This window comes from Staurois parvus, unplaced genomic scaffold (assembly GCF_062004578.1).
Source record: "Staurois parvus isolate SC_StPar_1 unplaced genomic scaffold, SC_StPar_1.0 ptg000719l, whole genome shotgun sequence".
In the NCBI taxonomy this organism is placed as follows: Eukaryota; Metazoa; Chordata; class Amphibia; order Anura; family Ranidae; genus Staurois; species Staurois parvus.
Genome location: NW_028318515.1, coordinates 11,779,332 through 11,791,412, shown reverse-complemented (window position 1 = coordinate 11,791,412; position 12,081 = coordinate 11,779,332). Strand labels below are relative to the sequence as shown.

The 12,081-nt window shown below is 38.6% G+C and overlaps 1 protein-coding gene across 2 annotated transcripts in view; it reads right to left on the bottom strand.

Annotated features, from left to right (window-relative positions):
* ADGRD1 (adhesion G protein-coupled receptor D1) overlaps nt 1-12,081 on the bottom strand; it is an 827,296-nt gene that overhangs the window by 653,075 nt on the left and 162,140 nt on the right. For both annotated transcript variants that reach the window (XM_089653751.1, XM_089653752.1), the window contains 2 exons: nt 9,512-9,619; nt 1,844-1,919 (listed from right to left, as the gene is read on the bottom strand). In XM_089653751.1, the coding sequence (XP_089509877.1) occupies nt 1,844-1,919; nt 9,512-9,619 (184 nt within the window). The remainder of the gene's footprint in view (nt 1-1,843; nt 1,920-9,511; nt 9,620-12,081) is intronic.

Genomic DNA, 12,081 nt, shown 5'->3' with positions numbered 1-12,081 from the left:
ACAGGTGACCAGGCCTGTTACCAAAAAGATGCTAGCTCTCAACCCCTTAGTAGTCCTGCAGTCTATATGCAATCATTTTTCCATGGCTGGTAAGCCCTGTTTTTTTGAAAGCATACAAAAGATGGAGAAATGGTTTTCCTAAATATCACTTTCACACATAGATTTTGAAAAAATGTTTCTACAAAATGTATATATATATATATATATATATATATATATATATATATATATAAAATAAGTCCCCAAATCATAAAAGGGAATCCCAATCACTGCTTTTGAAAACTTATATATGATTGAGTAGGGGACTTTTGTCCAAAAAAAGAAAATGATTTCAAAACGTTATAATGCACCTTGGTTACAACTAAATGGTCTCTTTTCTCAGCCATCATGGATGATTTACCAAAAAAAGTTTGATACCTCCTTCTGTAGAAGATATAACTGTTCTCCAGATTCAATTACTACTTATGAAACAGAAAGAACTGTTTCAGAAATCCTGAGGCTGCCAAACAGCTACATCTGCCACTCAAGAAGTGAATTGTATGTTTTCAACTGCAGATTGCAAGTTAATCTTGGGAAGGTTCAATAAAAACAAGACATTATCCCAAATTTGAGCATCATTTGTAACAACTGGGCCTTTTCTACACTTCAACAGTGCAAGACTGAGCAACTTAGACATTTGGAGGCACTCATTAGACAAAACCTTTTCCTTGTAGAGCGAGTACGTGAGTGCCAGTTCCCATATGATTGGATGCAGTTTGAACTGCATCCAATCCACATGACATGTGAAATAACATTGCTTCCTATGGTGCCTGTTCACATACTGTATGTCTGGTGCACTGGCACTACGGATTCAGTGCAGACTGAAAAAGAATCCTATCCAATTTCTGAGCAGTGCGGTGAAGTTTAGGTGCGGATTACAGGCTATTGACTTCTGTGAGAACTGTTTCCAAACCACACATGTCATCAGTTGTGAACAGGATAAAATCCTGACCTGGACCTGATCTAAACCTGTCCTGAACATGATGCAAACCTAACTGAACAACTACTGTATCAATTAGCTGTGAGTTTCAATCTGCCCCGCATTGTGTAAATCAGCACTGAAGATCAGAAAAGTATTACACATGCATCAGTGTCATCAGAGTGTGAAGATTACATTTGGCACCCTAAAGAACCACAAACTCTGCTAGGATCATTTCTTTTTCACAGGACATTTGATTGTTTTACCAGTTCATGCCAAGTTTAGAGTGCAATCTTATGTGGTAACTGTTCAAGGAGAAATTGCCTGTTTGCTTTTGTCCCCTGTAGCCTTCATCCTACTGTGCCCATTGGGAAATCTGGAAATCACATACTTATACTTATGTTACTAAAACAATACCCGAGATCTCAAAACTCTCTTCTGAGATTTTTCTTGCACTTCCTATTAGCACTGTTGGAAAGCTCTAAAGGCATCTTTGGCATTACAGGGCTGCCTCACCAACAACGGTTCTATTATGTATTGACCTGACCTACAAACAGCAATTAGAAGTGTGTAAATGCAGTGTCTTATTTTTTCAATTATTTTTCACAAGAATTATGTGAATTTAGAAGCAGCAACCCAATCACATTCAAACTTACATTCTCCACTTGCATTGTCTGGTTGCTGATGGGTAGTACAGGCAGTTTTTGTGTGAGTCACTTTGATAACGGAATGCAAGGAAAAAACTATAAATGACCAAATATCAGATAAAGCTTTTTAGTAAAATTTACATCTTTCATTGGTCTCAATAGATACTGTTGCTTTAGGCCAAGTGAAATTTTAATCTGATAGACAGAGAATGATAGCTTTTTAACACATGGAACATACCTGGTGTCGCTAGGTTTAATCTGCTTGTAGTGTCGATGCATTGTATGGTACAGCAATCCAACAATTGTCGTACGAACTTGAATAAAAAAGAGTTAACAGAAAAAAATTATACAAATGTCTCACCTAAACATGAAATATTCTGTTAATTAAAGATCCCTTTCACCACATCACACCAACTCAATAATTGACAACATTGTGTTGTGAATAGCAGACTCTTTACAAGTCAGAAAACATTCTTTACATTCTACTTGTACCACTCCTTTCCGGGGCTATCAGCATCTCTCACAGAATTATGCCAAGTCCAGATGAAAGCTGTTACAGTCACCTAAATAACCCAAAAGTGGTCTCTAAATATGGGAAACTGTAAACAGGGGGAAGAGATTTGAAACATGAAATTGCTTTTCACATAGTCTAACAGGGAGAGAAGCGATGGTGTGGACAGATGTTTATTTTTTGTAAAAGAACACTTTGTAGGACCTTAGTAGGAAATGATACAGAAAGCTAGAGAAATGATCTAAGAACAGCATTGCAAAATAAATAACTTGTTTGAATGAAAAAACCCAAGCCTTTTACAGCTTCCCTATAGCAGATAAGGTAAAATTAAAATTGGCCACAACACATTGTATGCAATATTTAATCTTAACTGTATATAATGGTGCTTACAAACAATTGAAGAAACAGACATTTGGAGGAATAGATGGCATTTTTGAATTGTTGTAATAGTGCAGCCTTACGTCTAAGAGATCACTTGATATATTATTATGTACTTGTGTTCTTTCTGTCAAAGCAGAAATGTCACACTGAGTGTAAGGATACACAGCTCTTCTATCTACTGCCTGAAAGTAATTCTGACAACAGACAGAAAAGTAAAAACTTTGTTAGCTGACAGTTTTGCAATTCTTCAGCAGCCTGTACAGACATTCATTTATTGACTGGGCAGCCACAATGGGGGGTCCTGCAGCTGATGTGCTCAGGAACAGAATACATATCTGCTCAGGGAGAGGACTGGGAGGGAATACAACTGAATAATAGCAATTACACCTTTCTCTAAGAGGTAAGACCACATCATTACAATACATGAAAGATCATTGTTGACAGGCTGCGGAATTGTGTCAATAGACAAATGCAGATTGCTTTCTGGTTCATTACGCTTGTATTAGAAATTAGCTTGATACACTCAGATCATTCAGTGTTTGCTGACAGATGTATTTGACCTGCCATTGATCTTCTTCTGATTTGCATTTGACAATGCTCCTCATCTGCATTTGACCTCCTTTTAAGCTGCATGAACCAGCTTGGAGCTGCTTTTGCATTCCAATTGACTTGTATGGGGAAAGAAGCAGTACATGAACAAATGCTTTTCTATTCAGCCCCAAAATAGGAATTTCAGTTTTTTCAAATGCCCATTTCAAATTTTATTGTCAAACTGATACTTACAATTTTTCTTAAGAGTATACCCGTTATGGTGGTTTAAAATGGAATCATGCTTGCTAATAAGTAGTAAAATGGTTTCTGCTAAACTGACTTTATATTTTCAATCTTTTACACTGTAACTCTATGGATGACAAGGCACAATAATACCGTGCAGAAAACTTGGGGGAAATTAATAAAACTGGTACAGAATCTAGAAGCATAGTACTCAATACGCTTCTAACTCCAGCCTGCTCAGTTAAAGATTAATTCTAGGCAATATTTTTACATAGTTACATTGTTACATTGGTCCAGCTTGGACCGACATAACTGTGCATATACTATACCTGGTCAATGCCCCTGGAAGATGGAAATCTCTGAAGTAGACACTGCTTCTCCAGTGGTCTCCACTTGCTACTGGGTCCCACTCAGGACAAAAAGTGGACAGTGTATTGTCACCACCCTGCCTCTCCACTTCTTTCAATCAGAGAACACTTTGCATTCTTTGGGAAAATGCAAGGCATTCTCTGCATGGCACCCATGCTGAGCAGCCAGCCTCCTGTGTTCACAGTTCATCAGGCCACGCACTCAGCATAACACCCAGAAATAAGTGGACATCACTGAAGTAGTGGTGTCTACTTCAAGTGATTTTCAGTTTATAGGGGCATCAGCTAGGTATGATACATATATTATGTTACATTGGTCCAAGCTGAACCAATGTAACTATGTAATAATATATCATGTCTGAAACTCTTTTTGAAGTTTAAAAATGGAAATGAAAGTAGAGATGTTGATAGTATAATCAATCAAGGGCTCAGGTACAAAAAAGCAGGATGAGTAACATCTTCATAATTATTATTTATTTTCTTTTGATTTGACCTAAAGTAATATTAAAGGCAATTTTTTTTCTAAAATGAAAAACATGTCATACTTACTTTGTCTGTGCAGTGGTTTTGCACGGAGCAGTCCCACTCCTCATCTTTTTGGGTGCCCCCCCCCGCATTGCTCCTGGCCCCTCCCTCTGGCCAAGTGCCCCCAGAGCAAACAGGTGGCAATGGGGGTACCCAAACAGGCTTGATCCTGAGCCACTGCTCTGCATGTTCATTCACATACAGAGCCTGGGCTCAACCTTGCCCTCTCTCTCGCCTCATTGGCTCACTGGCTGTGATTGACAGCAGTGGGAGCCAATGGCTCCTACTCCTGTCTCAGCCAATGAGGAGGGAGAGTCCCCAGAGAGCCAAGGCTCTCATGCACAACAATGGATTGCGATGGGGCTTAGGTAAGTATTGGGCAAGCTGCACACAGAAGGTTTTTTTTACCTTCATATAAAGAATGCATGAAGGTAAAAAAACCTTTAGCCTTTACAACCACTTTAAATGGATTTCCAGGTAATTAGCTAGATATGCCGATTAAGGGCTGGCTCACACCAAATTCCCATGCATTCCCCTGCAGTGCAATTTGGCAGCCTATTCATTTGAATGGACTGCAAATTGCACTGGACTTAAAACCACTTTAAGTGTTATTTTTCTTCTACTAGTTTATAGGATTGGACTAAAAAAACTTCCATTTGTAATTCCAGGAAAATATAAAAAAAATGTTTATTCCAGTTATACATTAAAAAAATACATATTTGTATGTTTCTGAATTGGTCTTTTTATTATCTTCTGGTAATTCCCTGCTCAGCACAGTGATGTCCACCTAACACCCTGGATGTTATACATGAAGGAATAAAATAGTTTCCTTCCCTTCAATATGCTGTTGTTCCTCCATTGTTGAGTAAATTAGGCTGGGGAAAGAGAGGTGAAGAAACAAAAGTTCAGCAATCATTTTCTATGGTCACCCATCAGATAAGTGAGCACAGTTACCTAAGTTTTGTACTATGCATGTGAAAAATGCTTGCAGCTACAGGACAAAAGGTAAAACTCAAATGCTGGGCATATAACTGATCCTGACGGTATGATATTTTCCTGGAGTTCTGCTTGCAGTAATATTATCTGAAGAATACAAATGTATTTCCAAACCTCACTGTTTGTTTTTTAACACTGACAACATGACAGTGGTCACGAGCAATACTGCTCTGTAGTTACTGCTTTGAAAGAGTGCTAATGGAGACATGAGAGATTTGAGGGGTGAAGTTATTCTGCAATTGCTTGACATGGCAGTGCCATCATCCTTAAACATTTCCTATTGCTGATACACTAACTTATATTTTTATTTGGAACTCAACTTAATTAATGTGCATAATATCAATATGTCTCTAAGCACCTCACAGTGATCATTTATCCATTCCAACCTGTCATTTTAAATTATTATCACACTGTATTGTTTTTACAGTCATAAATGTAATATTTTGGCCATGTACTATGCAAATTCTAATTGTGCCCTAACTCTATTCCAGTTGGTCAAATTCTGTTCACTGGCTTATTTGAATATCACCTCATCTTCCCATTGGCGTTGACTGTGAAGCTGCCTAGTGATTTCTGGATGACAAGCTTTGAGTTCATTCAAAGTGTAAAGAAACCATCATGAATCAGAGACTGGTAGCACAAAATGCAAACATAATGGCACCTTATTTTAAATACATCACTGCCACAGTGGCCTGCTAGGCATTGTGATTTAATAGAAAGAGAAAAAAGAACCATCTTTTCTTTCAACGTATTCATTGCCCTTCCGATGAAGAAAAGGTTAGGTTTAAAAAAGATATATCAAGTTCCATAGCGCAAAGAGATATAAATTATTTAAATTACTTTTCAACTGCTGGGAAGCACCACATCATTGCATAATGTATAGTGACAGAAGAACATTTTTTAAAGATTCTGAAAGTATAATTTGTATTTTACTGAAAATGCAAAGAACATCAGCAATTGAAACAAAATAAAACTTAAAACCATCTGATTTTCTAAAAAATTAGGTTCATTTAAAGTAAAAATATGGCTTAAAATTAAGCTGCTCTTTACAAAAGTACTCTTCAGAACTTCTCACCTATCACTTTGAACACCTAAGTACAAAGGACCTGACATTTTTAGGAAATCGGAAACGTATTCTCAGTTCCAACAACTATAAGGTTCATGTTTACAGTAGAAATATAGCTAAGTCCTATGATTCTCCTTTAAAAAAGTTCTTTACTCCTTTTTCCACATTGTTTTGAAAACTTAAGTGGAATGAGCCTAATGTCTGGAATTCAAAAAGTTTAAAACTGACTGATGTGCAGTTTTCAGGAATTCTAGAAAATGCAAATATTGCAATTTTAATTTTATAGCTAAAGAGTCAGATTCCTGAGTACTAAAAAAATAAAATATATCCACAGGCCATTATTATTGCAAAAACTGTTCTTACTATGGCTTATCATCCATTTACATTCATTTACATCTGCATCTGTCAACATCCGTGTTTTGAAATGGATCAAAGCCCTATTTTTGTTAGATTAAAAAAACAGAACAGACGAAAAACAGATGTAAACAGATAAACGTTTAATGAATAACATTTCTGCTTGAAATAAATCGAAAAAATGGCTCAGAGACTCAAGTGGTTAAGGGCTCCTGTTGGTGGATGTGAAAAACTGATGAAAAATGGATGAAAAACTGTTTAAAAATGGATGAAGCAGCATCCGAAGAGTGAACTGACTGGTCTGCACGTACGAAAGGGGCTTTAAAGTGCACCTGAGAGCAGACTGTGGGCACAATTTTTATAACATCATGAAAAACAGTAAAATGTCTTTAAGGCTGGCTTCAAATGTGCATTGTATTACAAAAGATCATTCATTTTTAATGTGTTACAAATGCACCCCATTACACAAGAAAACACATGCTATCTTTTTGGGGAGTGCACCTCAAGGCAGTATTTTGCCATAAGCTGCATCATGCTGCAATGGAAATGAGTGGTTTAGTGCATTGGCCAGCCATTCAAAGCAAAAACAACAACATCCTTAAAGAGCACAACAAAAACTGTAAAATAGATTGGAGTCAAAATGTAAAAAATTCTGCTGATGTCAAATTTGTATGCTTTATGCCTCATGCACACAGGACATTTCCATAACCGCTTCTGCACCTCCTATAGCAGAAATACTGCTATAGGGCATCACGGCTGCGCAAAATCACGTATATATGCAGTTCCGGGTATCGTAGCCTCGGCTGTCAATCACTGGGTCCCGGCGGGTAATTCCCTGCCATCACCTGTTGATCGCCGAGTATAAACAACACAGATCTCTCCCGTCAGCTCCTGCCCACTACTTTGTATGGCTCTGCATAGCAGAGCCATACAAAGCAGTAGGCTTACAGTGTAAAGCACACACACAGTGCACAGTTATCCCTTTGATCGCCCAAGATGTTAACTCCTTGATGCCCAGTGCTTTTAGTACAGTGTCAGTGCTTTTTATTAACACTGATCACAGTATTGGTGTCACTGGGGATGTCAGTGACACCAAGTCAGTTCCCCCCAGTGTCTGAATGCCCGCCGCAGTCCCACTATAAGTTTCTGATCACCGCCATTACTAGTAAAACAAAAAAAACAGTATATATACCGCCATTTGTAAACACTATAACTTTCACGTGGGGTTTTGGTTCCTGCCTCCAAACTCTCCTGCCACTAAACACATTAAAATTTGTTGTGTGCATGGACACATAGGCTAACATTCAGGGGATTTTAGAGGCAGGAAAAAACCATCAGACAGCCCTAGGAGCAGCTGTAAAAACGTCCAGTGTGCATGCGGCCTTAAACTAAAAAGTGAGCTTTCTGACCATGATTAAATAACTAAGGCAATCTCCATGTAAAATAATTAAACTTACTAGAGAGAATGTAAGTGCTTCTTATCCTCAACAGTTCCACTCCAAAACAAAATACAAAGTACCTCTTCTGGGATCCAGCAAATTACATAGTGCCACTCAAACCTTGTAGATAAAATCACTTAGCATTTCTAGCCACATCCACATCAGAGCATTCTAAGCGTTTTTAAACCCTTCCCCAAGACTTTGGTGAACCAAATGCATTTCACCTTTAACAGTACACTCTCACATGTTTCTATTAGCAAATCCACAAACACACTCCCAGATGCTGTAGCAGCCAGGAGTCTATACAAAGCCGAACTGAACTCAAAAACAAAAATGTGTCAAATTGCAGCTCACCAATTCTTAGATATGATGGCTGGTTTTGGATTTAAAGTGTTACCAAACCCAGGACACAGCATTCACTATATCTGGTCTCCCACAATACACACTGCATGGAAATGTAATTATTTTAGTAAATATAAACTGCTAAATACCTTGTCTAATCAGCAGTTAGAACAGCCTTGTGACTTCTCCAGCTGAGCACTGGTTAAAGCTTGTAGGAGGAGTTTTCATTCTCCCAATTGTCTTATGAGATAGCATAACCCCTGACCCTCTGTCTGGACAGTGCTGATTGGCCCTGTGCTGATAACATGCACCCTCGACAGAAAAAGAAAACATTCTCTAGTAGTACACACCAAACTGAGCATGTGTAGAGTGTCCCTCAGGCTGTGTTCTATCAGGAGATCAAATGGGGAACGAAGTGGTTAAGAAATAACCTTTAGGTGGGTGTATTCATTAACTGAGAGGTGGATCTTTCCTGAGCGACTAATTGCAAGAAGCACTGGCAGTGGATAAATATCATATAGAACACAAAGTAGCAGAAAGGTTGGAATACCCCTACCCTAATGATATGTTTTGAAAGAACCTGTCTTCATCAGTCTATGCAAACTCTTACAGCTAAGTTAAGTTAAATATTAAAGGTAATGTTTATTAATTTGTAATGTAATTATATAAATCCAAGGCTTAAAAAGTTTTTTTTCTTGTTCACTAGGTAAATATGTTCATGCATATAAACATAAGGTGTAAATTAATTTAAAATATGCATGCTGTTACAGCCAGCAGGTGGAGCTGTAGGCTCCGTTTCACATGTTTAGCATATTAATCTTTGCTGAAAAACACTTGTTTTACAAACACACAGCTGGATGAGCTAGAGGAGTGACTCTTCCTCCTTACCTTACTGCTCTGTAGAGCTCCAGAGTTTTAATTAGGGATAGAGTTTGAAAGGAAAACGCCACTGTTGTGCTTCCTCTTTACTAAACCCATGGTGCACTATGAAAATCGGTGTCATAGTTGCATCCTTTATTTAATGTTATTTGTAAAAAACTAAATTGTCCTAAAATCATTACAGTTTCCTTTTAGACTCAATAAAATAGAAAGATAATATGTGACAAAGTAACAGAATATATATACTGTATATACATAAAACAGAACTTACATTTGCTTAGAAATGCTTCCCCGGGAACAGAGATGTAAGACTGTCCTTCAGAAGGAAAGCGGTAGTGTGGCAAGCTCAAAGCCTGAGGCACCTTTACCATGGAGTAATCTGTAAGTTAACAAATGACAGTGGCTGCATTTATAAAAAAGAATATGTATCAATATTCAATACAAAAAGTAGTTTAAATGACCCTTTTCATTCTGTAAGGCTGCAATTTCTTGTTTGGTTTTACTACTGAAACAATAGTTTTTATTCTGAATGGTGCAGGTGTGCAATTATTAGAAAATTAGAAACTATAGCCTTGAAATTCATCCAAATAATTCCCTGAGAGTAGAAAATCCTAAAGTGCCTATAGATGTCAGTCACCTGATTATGTCTGTTTTGTTAGATAAGGAGAAAGACATTGTCTACAGTGCAGCACACAATAACTTTAACTGAGCATTCTTGGGAACAAAGTGATTGTTAAGCTTGCTATACATGATTCATTTTTTTCATTCAACTGGTAAGTTGAATGGGAAAAAATGAGCAGATTTCCCCATCCACACATTTGAGGTGCATGGGGGAGTCCTTCCCACTGTGGTATTGTATTCTAATAGCAGGGAGCCTTCCCCGCCATCAGAATACAATGATCAGTGTTTCCAGCTATAGCCAGGAGCACTGATCATTCGGGAAACTCGACAGGCTGGTTGTACACAAGTCAATCAATAGACCAACTTGTGTACAACTAGCCTGCCCAAGCATAAATCGAAAATGGCTACAGGCTCAAAGTGTATATGCATTGTAAAGCCCAATAAAAATTGAAGCTGACCTTCTGAAGCCCTTCAGCGTGCTTAGAAAGGCTCAGAAATGTGTGCTGGGCATTCCTTTTAGGTGATGTGCAAAAGTCTTTAATCACAGATATACAGCCTGTCATCTGGCACATTTGTCAAAAGGAAGCCTGATGCATTAACCTTCACTGCTATCAGATCAGCACTGGCAGAATTCAGCGCTGAGATCTGGGGGCAGAGAACAATGCCCTACCTTGCAATACTAACACTAGACCTCACACTAACCCTCTCTACATCGCTCATATTAACCCTTCCTGTAACACTAACACTAATTCTCCCTTTAACCCTAACATTAACCCTCCTTATAACTCTCACACTAATACCCCTACAACCCTAAGACTGGGTCCACATATGTGTGGTGCATTACTGAATGCATGTTAATGTGTGCTAGGTTGCTTGTGTTGGCATATAGATTATACATCATCCATTTTGAATGGTTCACATCTTTGCACTGCTGTGTGTTAAAATGCAGGTTTGTTTTCACCTGTTGAAGATTTGCGTTGGGGTGCATGGCACTACATTGCATCATGATACTCACACTACTGTTCATTGTGGTAATGCACAGAAAAACGAGCATCTTACTGCAGTTCAAACAAGTGAAATAAGTCTAACACCATCCTTCACACTAACCTTCCTTGTAACCCTCCCTGTAACTTTAATACTGAGCCCCAATCCTGCTCTTCTGAGATCTCTCACCAGTGCTCCTGGATCTTCCCACTTGCCAAACACCCCCATAGCAAGCTGCTTGCTTTGGGGCACTCAGCCATGCCCTGGCTGTGATTGACAGCAGCATGAGCCACTGGCTCCCATTGCTGTTTTTCTGTCCAGTGAGGATAGAGAGAGCCAAAAGAGCCATTGCTCTTTTGGCTCTCTCTATCCTCACTGGACAGAAAAACAGAAAAATCAAGATCAGGTTCACGTAAGTATGAGAGCAGGCTGGGGCGGGGAGCTGCACAAAGAAAGTTTTTTTTTCTAACTTAATGCATAGAAATGCATTAAGGTAAAAAAAAACATTTTACCTTTAGAACCACATAAATACTAACCCTCTATGTAACCCTAAAACTAACCCTCCTGTAACCTTAAGCTTTGTCCTCACACTAAAACACCCTGTCATTTTAACACTAAGCATCACTGTTACCCTAACAATAACCATCCCTAAGCCTTGCCCGTACACTAACCTTCTCTGAAACCTTAATACTAGTCTTCCCTCTAACCCAGCACTAACCCTCTGGTAACCCTAAGCCTTACCCTCAAACCACATTGTAAATATCCCTGTAATATTAATACTAAGAATCCTTGTAACCCAAAAACTAACCATTCCTGTATCCCATAAGTCTTGCCCGCACACTAACCCTCCCTGTATCCTTAATATTAACCCTCCCTGTAAATCTAACTCTAATTCTCCAGTAACCCTAAGCCTTGCCTTCAAACTAAATCTCCCTGTAACCTTAATACTAACCCTAACCATAACCCTAACACTTACCATCCCTGTAACCCTAAGCCATGCTCTCACACTAACTCTCCCTGTAACCTTAATACTAGCCATCTGGGTAACACTAAGCCTTGCCTATACACTAACCCTCTCTGTAGCCTTAATACTAGTCATTCCTGTAACCCTAATATTAACCCTGCGGTAATCAAAATCCTTGCCCTCAAACCGCATTGTAAATCTCCCTGTAATCTTAATATTAACCCTCCCTGTAACCCCAACACTAACCCTTCCTGTAGCACTAACCCTTGCCT